The 25440-nt window shown below is 44.4% G+C and overlaps 1 protein-coding gene across 5 annotated transcripts in view; it reads left to right on the forward strand.

The window, feature by feature from the left end:
- specc1la (sperm antigen with calponin homology and coiled-coil domains 1-like a) overlaps positions 1-25440 on the forward strand; it is a 257566-nt gene that overhangs the window by 89805 nt on the left and 142321 nt on the right. For 3 of the 5 annotated variants that reach the window (XM_073055575.1, XM_073055574.1, XM_073055576.1), the window contains 2 exons: positions 16709-16911; positions 20854-21017. In XM_073055575.1, coding sequence (XP_072911676.1) covers positions 16709-16911; positions 20854-21017 — 367 coding nt within the window. The remainder of the gene's footprint in view (positions 1-16708; positions 16912-20853; positions 21018-25440) is intronic. The other 2 variants (XM_073055577.1, XM_073055578.1) reach the window with 1 other exon arrangement.

Below are 25440 nucleotides of genomic sequence, written 5' to 3' on the forward strand. Positions count from 1 at the left end.
TGTCAGTGCATTAGGGATGCAGAATCAAAAACGGAGCAAATACAATACTCAAAAATGTTATATCTCAATGCACGGAGTATAAGAAATAAGATGGATTTTGTTGCAGATTGCCAGGTATGATGTTGTGGTCATCTCTGAATTGTGCCTGAAGGATAGTTGTAATCGGGATCTAAACGTCCAAGGTTACATATTGTATCAGAGGGATAGGAAGTTAGACAGAGTGGGTGGCAGGCTCCGCTGTTAAAGAATGGCATCAAATCAGTAGAAAGATGTGAAAAGGAATGCAAGGTGTTGAATCCTTATGGGTTAAGTTAAACAGAAGATTGGAAAATTGCAAATGTCACTCCACTCTCTAAAAAAGGAGGAAGGCTTAAGAAAGGAAATTATAGACAGTTATCCTGATCTCAGTGGTTGGGATGATGTTGGAGTCAACTGTTAAGGATGAGGTTATGGAGTACTTGATACGGGACAAGATAGGACAAAGTATGGTTTCCTTAAGGGAAGATCAAATCTTTCAGAATTCTTTGAAGAGATTATACTTCGGATAGATAAAAGGGATGCAGTAGATGTTATAAATTTGAACTTTGACAAGGTGCCACACATGAGGCTCTTAACTAAGTTACTGTCATGGTTGGAGCATTGCTGATTGGTAGGGGGCTGTAAATGGGAATAAAAGGATCCTTTTCAGGTTGGCTGCCAGTGACTAGTGGTGTTCCGCAGGGGTCGGTGTTGGGACCACTTCTTTTTAAGCTGTGAATCAGTGACTTTGATGGAAAGGCAGGTGGTGTTGAGGAAACAGATGGGCAGCAGAAGGACTTGGGCAGATGAGAAGAATAGGCAAGAGAGTGGCAAATGGAATACAGTGTTGGAAAATGCAGTCATGCACTTTGGGAGCGTGGCACCGTTGATCAGAGATAGTGTCACGGCTGCAGAAAAGGTGGACGTCACGGAGGGGTTGTCTGTGGAGTCTCTGTGAGTGGAGATTAGGAGTAGGGAGGGGTCAATAACTTTACTGGGTGTTTTTTATAGGCCGCCCAATCGCCCAATAGTAACAGGGATATCGAGAAGCAGATAGGGAACCTGGAAAGGTGTAATAACAACAGAGTTGTTGTGCTGGGATATTTTAATTTCCCAAATATCATTTGGCATCTCCCTAGAGCAAGGGGTTTAGATGGGGTGTAGTTAGTTAGGTGTGTTCAGGAAGGTTTGTTGACACAATATGTAGATAAGACAGTGGGAGAATGTGTATGGAACTGGAGGAAATAGCAAAGGTACTTAATGAATACTTCAGTATTCACTATGGAAAAGGATCTTGGTGATTGTAGTGATGACTTCCAGCAGACTGAAAAGCATGAGCATGTAGATATTAAGAAAGGGGATGTGCTGGAGCTTTTGGAAAACATCAAGTTGGATAAGTCGCCGGGACTGGACAAAATGTACCCTAGGCTACAGTAAAGGTGAGGGGGGAGATTTCTGAGCCTCTGGCGATGATCTTTGCATCATCAATGGGGACGGGAGAGGTTCTGGAGGATTGGAGAGTTGAACATGTTGTTCCTTTATTCAAGAAAGGGATAGAGATAGCCCAGGAAATTATAGACAAGTGAGTCTTACCTCAGTGGTTGGTAAGTTGATGGAGAAGATCCTGAGAGGCAGGATTTATGAACATTTGGAGAGGTATAATATGATTAGGAATAGTCAGCATGGCTTTGTCAAGAGCAGGTCGTGCCTGACGAGCCTGATTAAATTTTTTGAGGATGTGACTAAACACATTGATGAAGGTAGAGCCGTAGATGTAGTGTATATGGATTTCAGCAAGGCATTCGATAAGGTACCCCATGCAAGGCTTATTGAGATAATAAGGAGGCATGGGATCCCAAGGGATATTGCTTTGTGGATCCAGAGTTGGCTTGCCCACAGAAGGCAAAGAGTGGTTGTAGACGGGTCATATTCTGCATGGAGGTCGGTCACCAGTGGTGTGCCTCAGGGATCTGTTCTGGATGAGGAAGTGGAAGGATGGGTCAGTAAGTTTGCTGATGACACATAGGTTGGAAGGGATCCGTTCTGGGACCCTTACTCTTTGTGATTTTTATAAATGACCTGGATGAGGAAGTGGAGGGATGTTGATGTTTGCTGATGACACAAAGGTTGGAGGTGTTGTGGATAGTGTGAGGGCTGTCAGAGGTTACAGCAGCACATTGATAGGATGCAAAACTGGGCTGAGAAGTGGCAGATGGAGTTCAACCCAGTGAAGTGTGAAGTGGTTCATTTTGGTAAGTCAAATATGATGACAGAATATAGTATTAATGGTAAGACTCTTGGCAGAGTGGAGGATCAGAGGGATCTTGGAGTCCGAGTCCATAGAATGCTCAAAGCAGCTGCGCTGGTTGACTCTGTGGTTAAGAAGGCATACGGTGTATTGGCCTTCATCAATCATGGAATTGAACTTAGGAGCCGAGAGGTAATGTTGCAGCTACATAGGACCCTGGTCAGACCCCACTTGGAGTACTGTGCTCAGTTCTGGTCGCCTCACTACAAGATGAATGTAGAACCCATAGAAAGGGTGCAGAGGAGATTTACAAGGATGTTGCCTGGATTGGGGAGTATGTCTTATGAGAATAGGTTGAGTGAACTCGGCCTTTTCTTCTTGGAGCGATGGAGCATGAGAGGTGACCTGATAGAGGTGTACAAGATGATGAGAGGCATTGATCGTGTGGATAGTCAGAGGCTTTTTCCCAGGGCTGAATTGGTTGCTACGAGAGGACACAGTTTTAAGGTGCTGGGGAGTAGGTACAGAGGTGATGTCAGGGGTAAGTTTTTTACTCAGAGAGTGGTGAGTGTGTGGAATGGGCTGCCGGCAACGGTGGTGGAGGCGGATACGATAGGGTCTTTTAAGAGACTTTTGGATAGATACATGGGGCTTAGAAAAATAGAGGACTATGGGTAAGCCTAGTAATTTCTAAGGTAGGGATATGTTTGGCACAACTTTGTGGGCCGACAGACCTGTATTGTTTTCTATGTTTCTATAAGCCTACAAGAGGAGAGGCTGTACTTGATTTGGTATTGGGAAATGAACCTGGTCAGGTGTCAGATCTCTCAGTGGGAGAGCATTTTGGAGATAGTGATCACAATTCCATCTCCTTTACCATAGCATCGGAGAGAGGTAGAAACAGACAAGTTAGAAAAGTGTTTAATTGGATTAAGGGGAATTATGAGGCTATCAGGCAGGAAATTGGAAGTTTAAATTGGAAACAGATGTTCTCAGGGTAAAGTACGGAAGAAATGTGGCAAATGTTCAGGGGATATTTGTGTGGAGTTCTGCATAGGTACATTCCAATGAGACAGGGAAGTTATGGTAGGAGACAGGAACCGTGGTGTACAAAGGCTGTAATAAATCTAGTCAAGAAGAAAAGAAAAGCTTACAAAAGGTTCTCGAGCTAGGTAATGTCAGAGATCTGGAAGATTATAAGGCTGACTGGAAGGAGCTTAAGAAGGAAATTAGGAGAGCCAGAAGGGGCCATGAGAAGACCTTGGCGGGCAGGATTAAGGGAAACCCCAAGGCATTCTACGTATGTGAAGAGCAAGAGGATAAGATGTGAAAGAATAGGACCTATCAAGTGTGACAGTGGGAAAGTGTGTCTGGAACCGGAGGAAATAGCAGAGGTACTTAATGAATATTTTGCTTCAGTAGTCACTATGGAAAAGGATCTTGGTGATAGTAGTGATGATTTGCAGCAGACTGGAAAGCTTGAAGTCATATAAGTCATCACGACCAGATGAGATGTATCCCAGGCTACTGTGGGAGGTGAGGAAGGAGATTGCTGAGCCTCTGGCGATGACCTTTGCATCATCAATGGGGATAGGGGAGGTTCCGGAGGATTGGAGGGTTGCAGATGTTGTTCCATTATTCAAGAAAGGGAGTAGAGATGGCCCAGTAAATTATAGACAAGTGAGTCTTACCTCAGTGGTTGGAAAGCTGATGGAGAAGATCCTGAGAGGCAGGATTTATGAACATTTGGAGAGGTATAATATGATTAGGAATAGTCAGCATGACTTTGTCAAGGACAGGTCGTGCCTTACAAGCCTGATTGAATTATTTGAGGATGTGACTAAACACATTGATGAAGGAAGAGCAGTAAATGTCGTGCAGTGGTCCCCAACCACTGGGCCATGGACCGGTACCGGGCTATAAAGCATGTGCTACCGGGCTGCGAGGAAACAATATGATTTGGCGATATGAAACGATATGAGTCAGCTGCACCTTTCCTCATTCCCTGTCACGCCCACTGTTGAACTTGAATGCACGCAAGGTCATCGGTCGCCTAAACGCAGTGATACCCTAGCGCCAGGGATCACTGGTTGGCCTCGGGTAACCGACCGTCTCACTTGGCCGGTGGGAAGTGCCGTTGCTATTGGCCTAGAGCGCAGACAGATGGGCGCCGCCTCTAAACATGTTTAGCACACAGACGTTCGTGGAGAACCCAGTGCTAAAATATTCGCAGACGACCTAATTCGGGCTCAGCGTTTCGTAAGTAGCTGAGCAGCTACCTCACTGCAATCTACTGAAAGTCATCCCTCGAGCCAAACTTTTCTTGGCCGATAGATCCTACTTACCTATAAGGGGAGCACGGGCGCCCTGTCACACTCCTCGCTTGTCAATACTAAACCTGTCCACGTTGCAAAGAAGGTTGGTGTAGTGTAGTGTATAAGGATTTCAGCAAGGCATTTGATAAGGTATCCCATGCAATGCTTATTGAGAAAGTAAAAAGGCATAGGAGCCAAGGGGACATTGCTTTGTGGATCCAGAAGGCAAAGAGTGGTAGTAGACAGGTCATATTCTGCATGGCGGTCCGTCACCAGTGGGGTGCCTCAGGCATCCGTTCGGGGACCCTTACTGTTTGTGATTTTTATAAATGACCTGGATGAGGAAGTGGAGGGATGTTGATGTTTGCTGATGACACAAAGGTTGGAGGTGTTGTGGATAGTGTGAGGGCTGTCAGAGGTTACAGCGGCACATTGATAGGATGCAAAACTGGGCTGAGAAGTGGCAGATGGAGTTCAACCCAGTGAAGTGTGAAGTGGTTCATTTTGGTAAGTCAAATATGATGACAGAATATAGTATTAATGGTAAGACTCTTGGCAGAGTGGAGGATCAGAGGGATCTTGGAGTCCGAGTCCATAGAATGCTCAAAGCAGCTGCGCTGGTTGACTCTGTGGTTAAGAAGGCATACGGTGTATTGGCCTTCATCAATCATGGAATTGAACTTAGGAGCCGAGAGGTAATGTTGCAGCTACATAGGACCCTGGTCAGACCCCACTTGGAGTACTGTGCTCAGTTCTGGTCGCCTCACTACAAGATGAATGTAGAACCCATAGAAAGGGTGCAGAGGAGATTTACAAGGACGTTGCCTGGATTGAGGAGCATGCCTTATGAGAATAGGTTGAGTGAACTCAGCGTTTTTTTCCTTGGAGCAACGGGAGATGAGATGTGAACTTAAAGGTGTATCAGATGATGAGGGGCATTGACTGTGTGGATAGCCAGAGGCTTTTTCTCAGGGCTGAAATGGTTGCCACAAGAGGACACAGGTTTAAGGTAGTAGGGAGCAGGTATAGAGGAGATGTCAGGGGTAAGTTTTTTACTCAGAGAGTGGTGAGTGCGTGGAATGGGCTGCCGGCAACAGTGGTGCAGTCGGATACAATAGGGTCTTTTTGGATAAGTACATGGAGTTTAGAAAAATAGAGGGCTATAGGTAAGCCCAATAATTTCTAAGGTAGGGACATGTTTGGCACAACTTTGTGGGCCGAAGAGCCTGTATTGTGCTGTAGGTTTTCTATGATCTATGTTTTTATGTATATAAGTATGACGACTATTTTCTAAACGGAGAGAAAATCCAAAAATCTGAGATGCAAAAGGACTTGGGAGTCCTTCTGCAGAACACCCTAAAAGTTAACTTGCAGGTTGAGTCAGTGGTGAGGAAGGCAAATGCCATGTTAGCATTCATTTCAAGAGGTCTAGAATACAAGAGCAGGGATGTGATGCTGAGGCTTTATAAGGCACTGGTGAGGCCTCACCTTGAGTATTGTGAACGGCTTTGGGCTCCTTATCTATGAAAAGATGTGCTGGCATTGGAGAGGGTACAGAGGAGGTTCACAAGGATGATTCCAGGAATGAAAGGGTTATCATATGAGGAACATTTGATGGCTCTGGGTCTGAACTCACTGGAGTTTAGAGAGATGGGGGGGGGGGGGGGGGGAGTCTCATTGAAACCTTTTGAATGTTGAAAGGCCTAGACAGAGTAGATGTGGAAAGGATGTTTCCCATGGTGGGAGAGTCTAGGGTAAGAGGGCACAGCCTCGGGATAGAGTGGCGTCCATTGAAAACAGAAATGTGGAGGAATTTCTTTAGCCAACGAGTGGTGAATTTGGGGAATTTATTACCACAGGCAGCTGTGGAGGCCATGTTGTTGGGTTTATTTCAGGCAGAGATTGATAGGCATTAAAGGTTGCGGGGAGAAGGCCAGGGCATGGGGCTGAGGGGGGGAGAAAAGAATCAGCCATGATTGAATGTCTGAGCAGACTCCCTGGGCCAAATGGCTCAATTCTACTCTTGTGTCTTATGGTCTAAATTAAAGCACAATATTAGGAAGAATATACTGATGTAGATTAAAAATTAGTGAAGGTACAGAAAACAATAGAGAGGAATAAAGGGTTACTAGTGCAGTGCAGAGATGATCCCTGCTGAGGTTCCCAGCTGTTCACAATCTATGTTAGTAATTTGCATGAGGAGAGTAAAATGCAGTTATCATGGTCTGTTGTGAATACTAAGCTGGGTGGCAGTGGGAGGTGCTAGAAGTATGCTAAGATCCTTCAGGACAGTATGTTCAGGGAATGGGTAAGATCTAGCAGGTCATCTACTTGATCTTTTTTTCTTTTCTGTAGGGAAAATGCAGCAAAGGTTCATTAAGTTGGTTCAAGGGATGTTAGGTTTGTTGTAAGAAAATTGACGAGGCCGAAATTGGACAGTTGGACAGGTATGGGGATGGGAAAAGTTTAGAGGGATATAGGCTGAATTTGAGACAATGGGACTAGCTTAGGTGGAAATCTTAGATGGTCGGCCTGGATTAGTTGGGCTGTTTCTGTGCTATATAGCTCTATAAAGCTGTCAAGTCATACTGCACCGAAAGAGACCCTCGTGGCGATCTTACTGAAACATGTATACTCAAATCTTGTGGGACACAATAGGTAGATTCAGAGATGAGTATTTTTCCTGTCAGTGAAAAGTAGAATGTGACAATTCGATATGGTTCCTATCGTGGCACCAATTCAGGAGAAATATCATTGAGGTTTGGTATGGTCTTGGATCTGCTGCCTCCTGCTAATTATCCATTCATGAGTGAATATGGCAGAATGCAGAACTTTGGTCCGTTCTTTCTATGATGCTTAGCTGTAATTGTTTGGTGGTACCTTTTGTGCGGCATTTTGGGTACTCAGGTTATAGTTGTGCATTCCAGATGCAGTTAGATCTTTACAGTGCAAGTCTTTCTGACCACAGTCTCAGGCAGCTCTTAGATGATCTGGTTATATTGTCTTCAGCCTTTTTTCTGGACTGTATGATATTCCTAGAGGCTCACCATGAAGGATTCCCAAACGTTCTTCCCTGCTACTTCCTTCAGCATTGTCCCTAAGCTTGGTCTAACTTTGCGATCCCCCTTTGCCCCTTCACTCACTTACGTACAGGTCCCAGAATTCAAGACCGTCCTCTCCCTTCAGGCCTCATCTTCTTCTTCCCCACAACCTGACTCAAACACAGGGCTCCAATAGCTAGACTCTGACTTGTTAAATACTTAATTGTATACTATATTTCTGGCACAAATGTTACATGTCCCTTTTAAGACTATAACACATAAGAGCAGAATTAGGCCATTCAGCCCATTGAGCCTGCTCTGCCATTCAAAGGTTTCAACGGTACATTTAATATCAGAGAAGTGTATGCAATATACATCCTGAAATGCTTTTTCTTCGGAACCATCCATGAAAACAGAGGAGTGCCCCAAAGAGTGTTAGAACCCCCATTTCCTCCTCCCGTGCGTTAGCGGCAGCAAGCACCAATCTCCCCTTCCCCCCACCAGCAAAAAAAAACATCGGCACCCGGCACCGAACACTCAAGCATGAGCAAAGCAACAGCACCTGACGAAGGGTCTCGGCCCGAAACGTTGACTGCTCGTTTCCACGGATGCTGCCCGACCTGCTGAGTTCCTCCAGCGTGTTGTACGTGTAGCAAAGACACAGACTTGCAGTTATCCCAAAGACAGCGGTTTATCTGGTATTCAACATACCACAGTGTGTGCGTGCGTGAGTGTGTGTGTGTGTGTGCGTGTCTCTCTCTCTCCCTCTCCCACACTCACTCTCTCTCTCTCTCTCTCTCTCTCTCTCTCTCTCTCTCTCTCTCTCTCTCTCTCTCTCTCTCGCTCTCGCTCTCTCTCTCTCTCTCTCTCTCTCTCACACACACACACACACATTCTCACTCTTCCTTCCCTTTAATAAAGGAGAAAGAGGTGTCTCTGTTTTCAAAGGGAGCGGGGAGACACAACAAACAACTTGCAGGTTTACAATGTTAAAAGTCCGCTACATCACTTTTTTTTGAGCTCTGCGTCCAAAGATCTCGAGTCTCTGGGCACACAGCCGCAGATATCCCAGCTCCTCTTACGACACACAGTTCTCCTTTTGTGCCGCTGACCCTGGATCCACCTATCTCCAGAGCTTCCAAAGCCCAGCCGGATGCTTTGGCTGACCCCTTGGCGTGCCAAACAACAACATCCAGTTATGAAACCCCGAGAGTGGGTCCCATTCCCGCAATGAACCGTAGTCAGCTTGTAACTAACTCCAGCTCAGGGTCTTCAAAAGAACCCTGAAAGGGAAAAATAGAGATATTAAAGATGGAAGTAGAGCTGTTCCCGAAGATGCAAGCAAAGGAGTTGCAGCTTAGCGCCAAAATCACTCTGCTCCATCAAAGGCTGATTGAATATCCCTCTCAATTCCATTCTCTTGCCTTCTATCCATAACCTTTCACACCCTGATTAATCAAGAATTTATCAACCTCTGCTTTAAATATACCAAATGATTTGGCCCCCACAGCTGTCTGTGGCAGTGAATTCCACAGATTCACCACTCACTGGCTAAAGAAATGTTTCTGTTCTGAATAGATGTTCCTGGATTGTTGAGGCTATGTCCTTTGGACTAGACTCCCCAGCTATAGGAAATATCCTCTCCACACCCATTCTACCTAGGCCTTTCAATATTCAATAGCTTTCAATGAGATACATCCTCATTCTTCTAAACTCTTGGTGATTGTGGGAGATTTTAATTTTCCACACATAGATTGGGAAGCTCATTCTGTAAAAGGGCTGGATGGTTTAGAGTTTGTGAAATGTGTGCAGGATAGTTTTTTGCAACAATACATAGAAGTACCGACTAGAGATGGGGCAGTGTTGGATCTCCTGTTAGGGAATGCGATAGGTCAGCTGACAGATGTATGTGTTGGGGAGCACTTCGGGTCCAGTGATCACAATAGCATTAGCTTCAATATAATTATGGAGAAGGACAGGACTGGACCTAGAGTTGAGATTTTTGATTGGAGAAAGGCTAACTTTGAGGAGATGCGCAGGGATTTAGAGAGAGTGGAATGGGTCAAGTTGTTTTATGGGAAGGATGTAATAGAGAAATGGAGGTCATTTAAGGGTGAAATTATGAGGGTACAGAATCTTTATGTTCCTGTTCGGTTGAAAGGAAAGGTTAAAGGTTTGAAAGCGCCATGGTTTTCAAGGGATATTAGAAACTTGGTTCGAAAAAAGAGGGATGTCTACAATAGATATAGGCAGCATGGAGTAAAGGAATTGCTCGAGGAATATAAAGAATGTAAAAGGAAACTTAAGAAAGAGATTAGAAAAGCTAAAAGAAGTTACGAGTTTGGTTTGGCAAATAAGGTGGAAGTAAATCCGAAAGGCTTCTACAGTTATATTAAAAGCAAGAGGATAGTGAGGGATAAAATTGGTCCCTTAGAGAATCAGGGTGGTCAGCTATGTGTGGAGCCGAGGGAGATGGGAGAGATTTTGAACGATTTCTTCTCTTCGGTATTCACTAAGGAGAAGGATATTGAATGGTGTAAGGTGTGGGAAACAAGTAAGGAAGTTATGGAACCTATGACAATTAAAGAGGTGGAAGTACTGGCGCTTTTAAGAAATTTAAAAGTGGATAAATCTCCGGGTCCTGACCGGATATTCCCCAGGACCTTGAGGGAAGTTTGTGTAGAGATAGCAGGAGCTCTGACGGAGATCTTTCAGATGTCATTAGAAACGGGGATTGTGCCGGAGGATTGGCGTATTGCTCATGTGGTTCCATTGTTTAAAAAGGGTTCTAGAAGTAAGCCTGGCAATTATAGACCTGTCAGTTTGACATCAGTGGTGGGTAAATTAATGGAAAGTATTCTTAGAGATAGTATTTATAATTATCTGGATAGACAGGATCTGATTAGGAGTAGCCAGCATGGATTTGTGCGTGGAAGGTCATGTTTGACAAACCTTATTGAATTTTTTGAAGTAGTTACGAGGAATGTTGACGAGGGTAAGGCAGTGGATGTAGTCTATATGGACTTCAGCAAGGCCTTTGACAAAGTTCCACATGGAAGGTTAGTTAAGAAGGTTCAGTCGTTAGGTATTAATGCTGGAGTAATAAAATGGATTCAACAGTGGCTAGATGGGAGATGCCAGAGAGTAGTGGTGGATAATTGTTTATCGGGATGGAGGCCGGTGACTAGCGGGGTGCCTCAGGGATCTGTTTTGGGCCCAATGTTGTTTGTAATATACATAAATGATCTGGATGATGGGGTGGTAAATTGGATTAGTAAGTATGCTGATGATACTAAGGTAGGAGGTGTTGTGGATAATGAGGTGGGTTTTCAAAGTTTGCAGGGAGATTTATGCCGGTTAGAAGAATGGGCTGAACGTTGGCAGATGGAGTTTAATGCTGAGAAGTGTGAGGTTCTACATTTTGGCAGGAATAATCCAAATAGAACATACAGGGTAAATGGTAGGGCATTGAGGAATGCAGTGGAACAGAGAGATCTAGGAATAACAGTGCATAGTTCCCTGAAGGTGGAGTCTCATGTAGATAGGGTGGTGAAGAAGGCTTTTGGAACGCTGGCCTTTATAAATCAGAGCATTGAGTACAGAAGTTGGGATGTAATGTTAAAATTGTACAAGGCATTGGTAAGGCCAAATTTGGAATATTGTGTACAGTTCTGGTCACCGAATTATAGGAAAGATATCAATAAATTAGAGAGAGTGCAGAGACGATTTACTAGGATGTTACCTGGGTTTCAGCACTTAAGTTACAGAGAAAGGTTGAACAAGTTAGGTCTCTATTCATTGGAGCGTAGAAGGTTGAGGGGGGATTTGATCGAGGTATTTAAAATGTTGAGAGGGATAGATAGAGTTGACGTGAATAGGCTGTTTCCATTGAGAGTAGGGGAGATTCAAACGAGAGGACATGATTTGAGAGTTAGGGGGCAAAAGTTTAAGGGAAACACGAGGGGGTATTTCTTTACTCAGAGAGTGATAGCTGTGTGGAATGAGCTTCCTGTAGAAGTAGTAGAGGCCAGTTCAGTTGTGTCATTTAAGGTAAAATTGGATAGGTATATGGATAGGAAAGGAGTGGAGGGTTATGGGCTGAGTGCGGGTAGGTGGGACTAGGTGAGATTAAGAGTTTGGCACGGACTAGGAGGGCCGGAATGGCCTGTTTCCGTGCTGTGATTGTTATATGGTTATATGGTTATTAGTGGGATCATTCTCATGAACCTTCTGAACCCTCTCCGATGTCAGCACATTCTTTCTGAAATACGGGGCCCAGAACTGCTCACAATATTACAAGTGCGATCTGACCAATGCCTTAACAAGCCTCAGGATTATATCTTTGCTTTTGTATTCTAGTCCTCTCGAAATGAATGCCAACATTGCATTTCCTTTCTTTACCACTGACTCAACCTGTAAATTGACGTTTAGGGAATTCTGCACGAGGGCTCTAAGTCACTTTGCACCTCCGATTTTTACATTTTCTCCCCATTTAGAAAATAGTCCATGCCTTTATTCCTTATGCCTAAGTGCATGATCTTGCAATTCCCTACACTATATGCCCTCTCTTTGACTTCCCCTGGCAGCCATGGTCCTTTCTTTAGAATATTTCTTCAACTTTGGAACGTACCTTTCCTGTGCCTTCTGAACTTCCCCAGAAACACCATCCATTGCTGTACTGTCATCATCCCTGCTAGTGTCCCGTTCCAATCGGATTTGGCCAGCTCCTCTCTCATGCCTCTCTAATTCTCTTTACTCACCTGAAATTCGGATATATATGATTTTAGCTTCTCTTTCTCAAACTGCAGGATGAATTCTATCATATTATTACGTCTCAAGGCTTCCTTTACTTTAAGCTCCCAAATCTAATCTGAGTCATTACATAACACCCAGTCCAGTATTGCTGATAACCTAGTGGGCTCAACCACAAGCTGCTTTAAAACTCATCTCATAGGCATTTTATAACTTCACTCTCTTGGGATCCAGTACCAGCCTTATTTTACATGCCTTTTCTATCTTCCATTGTTTAATTTGTAGTCCACATCCTGGCTACTGTTCAGAGGCCTGTCCCATCAGGGTCTTTTTACCCTTACAGTTTCTTAACTCTACCCACAAGGATTCTACATCTTCTGATCCTATGTCACCTTCTTCTGAGGATTTGATTTCAATTTTTACCAACAGAGCCACGCCACCCACTCTGTCTACCTGCCTGTACTTTTGATACTATGTATCTTTGGATTTTAAGTTCCCAACTATAATCTTCTTTCAGCCATGATTCAGAGATGCCCACAACATCATAGCTGTCGATCTCTACTTGTGCTACAAGATCATCTACCTTATTCCATATACTACATGCATTCAAATATAACACCTTCAGTCCCGTATTCTTCACCCTTTTGGATTTTGGCCACCTGTTACACTGCAACTCATACCACTGACTGCCTATCATATGCCTGTCCTTCCCAAGTCTCACTACACACTGCCCATACTTGTATTATCAACTGCCCCATCTTCAGCCCCTTCATTCTGTTTCCCATTCCCCTGCCAAATTAGTCTAAACCCTCCCCTGCAGCTCTGGCAAACTTTCCCACAATGATACTGGTCATCTTCGGGTTGAGGTGTAACCTGTCCTTTTTGTACAGGTCACAGCTTCCCTGAGAAGAAATCCCAGTGATCCAGAAATATGAAACCCTGTCTCCTGTACAAATTCTTCAGCCACACATTCATCTGCCAAATCATCTTACTCTTATCTTCACTGGCATGGAGGTCCTGCTTTTCAGCTTTCAGCCTAACCCCATATATTTTGTCTTCAGGACCTCCTCCCTTTTCCTGCCTATGTCATTGGTACCGATACGTACCACGACCTCCGGCTGTTCTCCCTCCCTTTTCCTACCGATGTCATTGGTACCAATACGTACCACGACCTCCGGCTACTCTCCCTCCCTTTTCCTACCGATGTCATTGGTACCGATACGTACCACGACCTCCGGCTGTTCTCCCTCCCTTTTCCTACCTATGTCATTGGTACCAATACGTACCACGACCTCCGGCTGTTCTCCCTCCCTTTTCCTACCGATGTCATTGGTACCAATACGTACCACGACCTCTGGCTACTCTCCCTCCCTTTTCCTACCGATGTCATTGGTACCGATACGTACCACGACCTCCGGCTGTTCTCCCTCCCTTTTCCTACCTATGTCATTGGTACCGATACGTACCACGACCTCCGGCTGTTCTCCCTCCCTTTTCCTACCTATGTCATTGGTACCAATACGTACCACGACCTCCGGCTGTTCTCCCTCCCTTTTCCTACCGATGTCATTGGTACCAATACGTACCACGACCTCTGGCTACTCTCCCTCCCTTTTCCTACCGATGTCATTGGTACCGATACGTACCACGACCTCCGGCTGTTCTCCCTCCCTTTTCCTACCTATGTCATTGGTACCGATACGTACCACGACCTCCGGCTGTTCTCCCTCCCTTTTCCTACCTATGTCATTGGTACCGATACGTACCACGACCTCCGGCTGTTCTCCCTCCCTTTTCCTACCGATGTCATTGGTACCAATACGTACCACGACCTCCGGCTACTCTCCCTCCCCTTTCCTGCCTATGTCATTGGTACCAATACGTACCACGACTCAGGCTGTTCACCCTCCCTCTTCAGAATGTTGTGGATCCAATCAGAGACATCCCTGACCCTGGCATCCGAAAGGTAACGTGTCCACAGAATCTGAATTCGACTCCTGTAATTATGGAATCCCCTGTTAGTACCAGCAGCAATAGATGACAAATGAGTCAGGTTTTAATGTTAAAACCACTATTTTTGTTAGTATCTACTCAAAAATATAGAAAATTAAACACAATAAACAGAAGTTAGCGGTGTTATGTGTGTGTGGCTCCCAAACTGTCAAGCTTAGGAACAGCTCTTAAAGTCTTAAGATGGCAAACTAGAAAGGTCCAGTAATCCATGGAGTAAGTGAGGGAGGGACTGGTAAATCCACGTTAAAATGTAGAGAGGAGGCGATCATGAAGAATTCCACAGGTTCCACGCTGGGAAAACGAAGTAACAGTCGCCAAAGATCTTATCCGTCGAGTTGTCCCGAAATCCACGTAGAAATATCCCAAAGTGGCGGTCACAGAATATACCCTAGCACAAGTGGTTACCACATAACGTACCTGAAACCAGGAAAGGGTTAACAAATGTGGTCGCCACAGGATACTCCAATAAAATCCATGTATGGATCATATGAAGTAACAGTCACACATCCAATGTGCACTGTGTGCTGTTAATCAACCCAATCCTTTGGGCATGGGAAAGTATCAGACTTTACCCATCGACGCAGCAAGCTCCGGTCAGCAGTTTGTGGTCCAAAACTTACTTACTGTCTGTCTCTCTGTCTCTCTCTGTCCCCCTCTCTCCCTCTCCCCCTCCCTCCCTCTCTCTCCCTCCTCCTCCCTCACCTCTCCCCTCCGAAAATCCCAGCGGTCTGTCGCAGCTTGTTATACTGACATCGTAGTCCCGCCTCATCCAGGCGCTTTAAAGTGACGCCCACAGTAAACGAAACGGTGGTCACTCCTCCTCCCTCCTTTTCCTTCCATGTACTAACAGAGAAAAACAATTGCTAGAAACCTTATTACTTAGAACGTCTGTTTGTGCTTACCCATGCCTGTTCTCGCCCAAGTCTGACCATTAGCCCACTCCAACAATAGCCACTGCACTTACTCCTTCCTTTATCTGGCCCCGTGCTGATTTCAGACTGCTCATGAGAGCCAAAAGCACCAGTATTTTTAACCCTTGTGCTGCGTTACCAACGGACAACCGCTTGTGCTGATTTCAGCCTGTCGAAATAGCTTCCAGCCCATTCCCAGATGCAAGGTGTTCGCTGTCAGGGAACACTTGCAAACCTGAGGAATTACACAGCTGAATTTTCAAAGTGGCACATGACTTTGAAATGTTTGTTTCAGTGGTTGCTTTTGCACTGAGACTGGAAAAAGTGAGAAAACAAGTGTTTCACAAGGAAGCAAGAACCATGCATAAAGGGAATGAGAACGAAAGCAATGTTTGCAATGGGGTGGAGACCAAGAGAATCCAGGTGAATGAGAGCAAAAGAGAAAATTATGTGTTGAGTGTTGCAGTTACTGAAAGTCTAAAATAAAAGATAATAAAATAGTCAACTTCTGTGAAAAGGAAAGAAAACATAAGCCAGCATTATAGGTTAGTTACCTTACCTTGGAACTGCCCAGCGGTGAATCAAACTGGCCTTTTCCCTTTCATCCCCATCTGCTTTCACTTCTCAATTTTATGCCTTCAAGACAGATCAACTAGGATGATAAGGATTCATTATATCCTCTTGTATCTCAGCAACAGTGCCTCTGTCATCTTAATTGTCATGGTTTTTGTTTTATCATAAAGATTCCCATCGTGATAAATACATTTAGTCAAGTTCCACTATTCCACTATGTGATCCATTTGGAGGTAGTTGTTTTGGAGTAGTGGATGCTCTCCACAGTCAGGTGCAGGGGAATGGGGGGTTTGGCTGTGGTGGTCGCAGTGTAGAAGCTCCAGAGGAGATTCACAAAACTATGACCAGGACTGGAAAATTTTACCTCTGAAGAAAGATTGTATAGATCTGCAGTGCAGGAGACTGATTGTTGTGTATAATATTATAGGAGGGGAAGTTTGAGTAACTGAGTGTGAATAATTGCGAACACCAGAAATAAACACAAGTTTCTGCAGATGCTGGAAATCCAGAACAACACGCACAAAATGCTGGAGGAACTTAGCAGGTCTGGCAGCGTCTATAGAAATGAATAAACTGTCGATGGTTTATTCATCCAGACCCTTCATCAGGACTGGATGTGAAGGGGGAAAATGCCAGAATAAGATTGTGTTTATGTTTAATACTCAGTGCATGGAGGAAGGTGTATGATAGGCTGGTTACTCGACCCATTCTTAATGGACGTAAACTGACATCTCAAAACTTTGCATTGTTTGGAGTACGTGGTCCTCCTGTCATTGAGAAAAGAAATTGAGGTAGCGTTTGATTTTACATTTAAAAAAACTATATATTTTTAAACAGGAGGAGTCAGCCGAGTGGCGGCAGTTTCAAGCTGACCTCCAGACTGCTGTCGTCATTGCTAATGATATTAAATCTGAAGCACAAGAGGAGATCAGTGACCTACGGCGGAGACTACAGGAGTCAATGGAGAAATCCGAGAAGCTCACCAAAGAACTGGAGGAAGTGAAGGCACGCAAGTACGTGGGATGTTGTGATGTGATTTGGTACGTTGTATATTAGCTGGAACTGCATCTCACTCTGGATGAATGCGGTGTGTCATTTTGTTCAATTAAATATTAATATTGGCACTTGATACTTGTGAGGGGATTTTCAGACACCCGGGGGAAGCAGTATAAGGAGTGGAGGATGAGGGAGGTGAGAGAATCCTAAGCTGTTAGTTTGTAAATTTAGCAGCCAATGTAAGGAAGTTCAGGGAATGATTTTGAGAAATCTGGTAGATGCTTTAAGTTTTTAAGTTATTTGCAAAAGCACGGTGATGCAGCTAGTGGAACTGTTATCTCACAGCCCCAGCAACTCCGGTCGATCCTGATCTTCAGTTCTACCTCTGTGCAATCTGACGTTGTCCCTGTGATCAGCTGGGTTTCCCTGGATACTGAAGTTTATTCCCAGGTTACAAATTAGGCTGGTTGTTAAGTTATAACTTTGAGATTCTACTCCTCACCTTTGATGTGTCGGTGAGGGGTAAAATCTCAGCCATAAAGTTGTGAGGCGTGGAACAAGGCCCTTTACCCCACACTGCCCAAGATACCCATCCAAGCTCGTCCTGTTTCTCCATGCTTGACTTAGATCCTTCTCAACTTTTTCCTTCCATATACCAATCCAAGTGTCTTGAAAAATTGTCTAATCAAACATTTCCTCTAACAGCTCATTCCGTATACTTACCACCCTCTGTATATTTAAAAAATAGTTGCACCTCTAGTCCCTATTAGATCTCTCCTCTGTGCTCTCTAGTTCTAGATTGCCTAACGCTGAGTGAAAGACTGAACACGTTCACTCTTTCTATGCACGTCATGATTTTATACCTCTCCACAAGATCATCTTTCATTTTCCTACACTTCAAGGGAAAAAAACTCCTCGACTATGGAGCTTCGCCTTTTAACTCATTCCATCAAGTCATGGAAACGTCCTTGTGATTCTTATTTACACTTGTTCTAATAACGTCTCTCCTCTAGCATTGTGATCAAAAAGGAAAACAATACTTCCAAGTCTTGTACAACTCCAACATAACCTCCCAACTTCAATACTCCTGTTCCTCCCTTAACCATGATGGCTAGAGTTTCGCAATCCCACATACCTATCCATCCTCTGCCTTACCTGTAAGACTTTATGCATTGAAATAAATTAGATGTAATCCTAAAGACTTTCATTACTCTCCCACTTCTCCTGTCCTTTCAACTTGCTGCTAAAATCTGTTCCTTTGTCTCTGTGTTGCTGTTAGGACACTAGAAACACTAGACGTTAACAACACAAATCTGTCCGCCAGAATATTGGCTCCCCCTCCAGTTCAGGTAGAACAATACTCCACTTGGAGTACTGCGCTCAGATCTGGTTGCCTCACTACAGGAAGGATGTGGAAACTATAGAAAGGGTGCAGAGGAGATTTACAAGGATTGGGGAACATGCCCTGTGAGAATAGGTTGAGTGAACTCGGCCTTTTTTCTTAGGAGCGACGGAGGTTGAGAGGTGACCTGATAGAGGTGTATAAGATGATGAGAGGCATTGATTGTGTGGATAGTCAGAGGCTCTTTCCCAGGGCTGAAATGGCTAACACAAGAGGGCAGAGTTTTAAGGTGCTTGGAAGTAGGTTCAGAGGAGATGTCAGGGGCAAAATTTTTACGCAGAGAGTGGTGAGTGCATGGAATGGGCTGCCGGCGATGGTGGTGAAGGCAGATACGATAGGGTCTTTTAAGAGACTCCTGGATAGGCACATGGAGCTTAGCAAAATAGAGGGCTATGGGTAACCCTAGGTAATTTCTAGAATAAGTACATGTTCAGCACAGCATTGTGGTCTGAAGAGCCTGTATTGTGCTATAGGTTTTCTATGCTTCTATAACCTTTTGTACAGGTCATCCCTACCCCAGAAGGGATTTCATTGGTCCAAATATCCTAATTCCTGCTCAAATTTTTCAGCCCCACATTCACTTGCCATATACTTCTATTCTTATCCTCGCTATTATGTGGCACTGAAAGTAACCCAGAGATCAGTACCTTTGAGATAATACTTCTTAAACTGGTAGGGAAAGGTTGATGGTGTGTAGTAGCCTCCTTCCTCCTTACAATGGAGGACACCTTCAGTAGGCGATGCGTCAAGAAGGCAGCATCTATCATTAAGTACCCCAACCATCCAAGACATGACCTCTTCTTATTGCCACTATCAGGAGAAAGGTATAGAATCTTGAAGTGATGTATTAAGTATTTTAGGAACAGCTGCTTCCCCTCCGCCATCAGGTTTCTGAACGGACCATTATTATAATTATTATTAATAAGCTATTATTAATGCTTTTTGAGATAGTGATTTAGATGCATATCATATTTTTTACTGAGTTAAGTATTGTATGTAATTAGTTTTGCTACAACAAGTGTATGGGACATTGGAAAAAAAGTTGAATTTCCCCATGGGGATGAATAAAGTATCTATCTATCTATCTATCACTTTTTTGCTCTCTTTTTACCCTTTTTTAAATTTCTTATTGTAACTTACTGTATTTTTTAAGTATTGTACTGTACTGCAGCCACAAAACAACAATTTCATGATATATGTTAGTGATAATAAACCTGATTTTGGAATTTAAGAATAAAATGGGTTTGGGTAAGATGAGTGTTGAAACAGTTGGTTGATGGTTGGTATGAACTCAACAGGTGAAAGGCTCTCTTTCCATGGTCTGTACCTTTGTCACTAGGATTCTAATTACCGACATGGTAGGTGGGAATGGAGCTGATATATCTAGATTTTCTGAAGACCATTAATAAAGCGGAGAGAGATGTCAAGACAGCATTTAACAGAGTGTGCCATCAGAGAGCCTTGTCAGTAGGATGGAATAGGAAATCTCTAGTGGCTGGGATCACAACTAGTATGGAATATAGTTGATGGAGGCTATTCATCCAAGCTGTTCCTCAGGATAATAGGCCCATCCCTCCCCACCATCAGTAGTATCTGCATCGGGGACCCCCACCCATCCGGGCCATGCAAATACCGTTGGGTAGGAAGTACAGAAGTCTGAAGTCTCTCACCACCACATTCAAAAACATCTACTTCCCTTCAATCATTGTTATGGAAACAACCAGTATGACCTAAGTCACTACCTCAGTATAGCAACACTATGACCAGATTTGCATTGTAAACGTAGAAAACCTACAGCACAACACAGGCCCTTCGGCCCACAAAGTTGTGCCGAACATGTCCCTACTTTAGCAAACACGAGGAAATCTGCAGATGCTGGAAATCCAAGCAACACACACAAAATGCTAGTGGAACGCAGCAGGCCAGGCAGCATCTATAGGAAGAAGCACTGTCGACGTTTCGGGCTGAGACTCTTCATCAGAGTGGCAGCCATTTCAGCCCTGGGGAAAAGCCTCTGACTATCCACACGGTCAATGCTTCTTTGCCAATTTTAGTCGTTTTATTCTAATTGTTTCTTTTTGTAAAAACTGTTTTTTTTCTTGTGAATGCTTAGCTGATGCTATGTGATACTGCAAATTTCTCATTGCATTTCTACATGTACGTGTGCAGATGATAAACTTGATTTCGACTTTCACTTTGGACAACTACATTTAGCTGCTTCCTCAATAATCTTCCCTCTGATTGTTAATTGATTGCAGCTCTGTTTACAGCTTTTCATAGAGTTGACGTAGTATTTGCCCAGATAGCTGCTTCATCAATAGTGCCTGGACTCCTTCATCACCATGTCCTTGATACAGTGTGAAAAACTGCTGAAAGCTACATCTGGAACTCCCTCCCTGTATGATACAGTTGATATCACACACACTACTTAGAGTCCGGAATACATGAAGTCACCCACAAGCAGAATTTCATATCAACAAACATTATTGAGAATAAAGCAGTTTGTTGTTAAATGTCTGTTTGAAAAGCTACAGGTTGTTTTATAAACGAGAAAATTAATGGTATCAATAAATATGATCTTTAGGCAAGATGAAGAGCGAGGGCGAATGTACAATTACATGAATGCTGTAGAGCGAGACCTTGCTGCTTTAAGACAAGGTATGGGCCTGAGTCGCAGATCATCCACATCCTCTGAACCATCCCCAACCGTCAAAACGCTAATTAAATCCTTCGACAGTGCTTCCCAAGGTAACAAACATCTACTTGTAATTTAGTTTCTACTTTAAATTTAACTGAGGTACATTCTTTTAAACAATTTATATCTGATTTTATTTATCTGATCTTTATCATAAAAATATTTGTTTCACATTTGAAATTGTCATGATGACTAGTAGAAGTGTGGTTAGTAGATTTACTGCTGTGCAGAATAGATGGCATCTTTTTAAATGGGTCCTTTGCTATTGGAACGTCACACTCACCACTTAGACATTTTGTTCATTTTACTTAGTTCCCTCCACAGCCTTAAAACAAACACCTTGATGGTATGTCTGATATTCATTTGCTTCTAACAGGTATATGTCACTGTTAATTGCATGCTCCTACTCACAGTAACTCCACTCCTGCAATAATAAAGAACTTGACTTGAGCTTTGACCTTCTCATCAGGAGAAAATTCTTCCACTCACTGAATGTGGTTAGCATGGTGGATCATCAGAAGCTGTTTCCTGTGCTCAGTGGATCCTGATGGCATCAGTAGCATGGTCATCCCTTGGGGAGTGAGTTGTAAGATGTGTTCTAACAGCAGAGGGATGGATCTTGGAGAGAAAGATGTCCTCTCCTTCCCCGACTCCTTACTGTTCTGCGATTTCCTCACATTCAACAGAGTATTACTATAGGAAACCTCTGGGGGTGCTCCAGTGCATTGAACAGTACAGCACAGGAAAGGCACTTAGCCCAGCACCGAACATATTGCCGAAATAAACTAAATCCCTTCTTGTTTATGATTCATATCCCTCCATTCCCTGCGTCTATCTAAAGCCCTCCAAAATGCAGTTATATCTGCCTCCGCTACCATTTGTTTCAGGCACCTATTATTCTGTGTTTAAAAGCAAATAGATAGATGATAGATAGATAGGTAGATAGCCCACACATCCCCTCTCATCCAGACAGCATCCTGGTAAAACATCATCATCACTCTCTCCAAAGCCTTTCTATAATGGTGTAATCAGAATTGCACATAATGCTCTAAACGCAGCCAGAACAAGCTACAACATGACTTCCTGGCCACTGTACAACCAAAGAAGGCAAGCATGCTATATGCTTCCTTTACAATCCTATCTGATTCACTTGACCATTTTCAATGAGTTAAGAAGCAGTCCCCAATGTCTGCCTGTACATCAATACTGTTAAGGATGCTCTGGTTAAATGTGTACTTACCCTTTACTTTTGACTTCCCACCTCAGAATAGTTTGGATAAAACTCCGTTTGCATTTCTCTGATCACATCTGTAACTGAGCTATATCATGCTCTCTGCTTTGATAGACCTCTACGCTATGCACAACTCCACCAGTCTTCATGTTGTCTGCAGACATACAAACCCATCCATCTACATTTTCATCCAAGTCATTATATATTTCACAAACACAGACATCCCAGCACAGATCACACTGGTCATGGAGCACAGATCACTGTGGATCACAGATCACACTGGTCATGGATCACAGATCACCGTCATGGATCACAGATCACTGTCATGGAGCACAGATCAAACTGGTCATGGATCACAGATCACCGTCATGGATCATGGATCACAGATCACTGTGGAGCACAGATCACTGTCATGGATCACAGATCACCGTCATGGATCATGGATCACAGATCACTGTGGAGCACAGATCACTGTCATGGATCACAGATCACTGTGGATCACAGATCACTGTGGTTCACAGATCACTGTGGAGCACAGATCACCATCATGGATCACAGATCACCGTCATGGATCACAGATCACTGTGGAGCACAGATCGCACTGGTCGTAGATCACAGATCACTGTGGAGCACAGATCGCACTGGTCATGGATCACAGATCACTGTGGAGCACAGATCGCACTGGTCGTAGATCACAGATCACTGTGGAGCACAGATCGCACTGGTCGTAGATCACAGATCACTGTGGAGCACAGATCGCATTGGTCGTAGATCATAGATCACTGTGGAGCACAGATCGCACTGGTCATGGATCACAGATCACTGTGGAGCACAGATCACCGTCATGGAGCACAGATCACTGTCATGGATCACAGATCACTGTGGAGCACAGATCACCATCATGGATCACAGATCACCGTCATGGATCACAGATCACTGTGGAGCACAGATCGCACTGGTCGTAGATCACAGATCACTGTGGAGCACAGATCGCACTGGTCGTAGATCACAGATCACTGTGGAGCACAGATCGCACTGGTCGTAGAAAACAGATCACTGTGGAGCACAGATCGCACTGGTCATGGATCACAGATCACTGTGGAGAACAGATCACCGTCATGGAGCACAGATCACTGTGGATCACAGATCACTGTCATGGATCACAGATCACTGTGGAGCACAGATCACCATCATGGATCACAGATCATCGTCATGGATCACAGATCACTGTGGAGCACAGATCACTGTCATGGATCACAGATCACTGTCATGGATCATGGATCACAGATCACTGTGGAGCACAGATCACTGTCATGGATCACAGATCACTGTCATGGATCACAGATCACTGTGGAGCACAGATCACTGTCATGGATCACAGATCACTGTCATGGATCACAGATCACTGTGGTTCACAGATCACTGTGGAGCACAGATCACCATCATGGATCACAGATCACTGTCATGGATCACAGATCACTGTGGAGCACAGATCGCACTGGTCGTAGATCACAGATCACTGTGGAGCACAGATCGCACTGGTCATGGATCACAGATCACTGTGGAGCACAGATCGCACTGGTCGTAGATCACAGATCACTGTGGAGCACAGATCGCACTGGTCGTAGATCACAGATCACTGTGGAGCACAGATCGCACTGGTCATGGATCACAGATCACTGTGGAGCACAGATCACCGTCATGGATCACAGATCACTGTGGATCACCGATCACTGTCATGGATCACAGATCACCGTCATGGATCACAGATCACTGTGGATCACAGATCACACTGGTCATGGATCACAGATCACACTGGTCATGGATCACAGATCACCGTCATGGATCACAGATCACTGTCATGGAGCACAGATCAAACTGGTCATGGATCACAGATCACCGTCATGGATCATGGATCACAGATCACTGTGGAGCACAGATCACTGTCATGGATCACAGATCACCGTCATGGATCACAGATCACTGTGGACCACAGATCACACTGGTCATGGATCACAGATCACACTGGTTATGGATCACAGATCACCGTCATGGATCACAGATCACTGTCATGGAGCACAGATCAAACTGGTCATGGATCACAGATCACCGTCATGGATCATGGATCACAGATCACTGTGGAGCACAGATCACTGTCATGGATCACAGATCACTGTGGAGCACAGATCACTGTCATGGATCACAGATCACTGTCATGGATCACAGATCACTGTGGAGCACAGATCACCATCATGGATCACAGATCACCGTCATGGATCACAGATCACTGTGGAGCACAGATTGCACTGGTCGTAGATCACAGATCACTGTGGAGCACAGATCGCACTGGTCATGGATCACAGATCACTGTGGAGCACAGATCACCGTCATGGATCACCGATCACTGTCATGGATCACAGATCACTGTGGAGCACAGATCGCACTGGTCGTAGATCACAGATCACTGTGGAGCACAGATCGCACTGGTCATGGATCACAGATCACTGTGGAGCACAGATCGCACTGGTCGTAGATCACAGATCACTGTGGAGCACAGATCGCACTGGTCGTAGATCACAGATCACTGTGGTGCACAGATCACACTGGTCATGGATCACAGATCACTGTGGAGCACAGATCACCGTCATGGATCACAGATCACTGTGGAGCACCGATCACTGTCATGGATCACAGATCACCGTCATGGATCACAGATCACCGTCATAGATCACAGATCACTGTGGAGCACAGATCACCGTCATGGATCACAGATCACTGTGGAGCACAGATCACTGTCATGGAGCACAGATCACACTGGTCATGGATCACAGATCACTGTCATGGATCACAGATCACCGTCATGGATCACAGATCACTGTCATAGATCACAGATCACTGTCATGGATCACAGATCACTTGGAGCACAGATCACCGTCATGGAGCACAGATCAACGTCATGGATCACAGATCACTTGGAGCACAGATCACCGTCATGGATCACAGATCACTGTCATGGATCACAAATCACTTGGAGCACAGATCACTGTCATGGATCACAGATCACTGTCATAGATCACAGATCACCGTCATGGATCACAGATCACCGTCATGGATCACAGATCACTTGGATCACAGATCACTGTCATGGATCACAGATCACTGTCATGGATCACAGATCACTGTCATAGATCACAGATCACTTGGAGCACAGATCACCGTCATGGATCACAGATCACCGTCATAGA

Source organism: Hemitrygon akajei, chromosome 9 (genome assembly GCF_048418815.1).
Source record: "Hemitrygon akajei chromosome 9, sHemAka1.3, whole genome shotgun sequence".
In the NCBI taxonomy this organism is placed as follows: Eukaryota; Metazoa; Chordata; class Chondrichthyes; order Myliobatiformes; family Dasyatidae; genus Hemitrygon; species Hemitrygon akajei.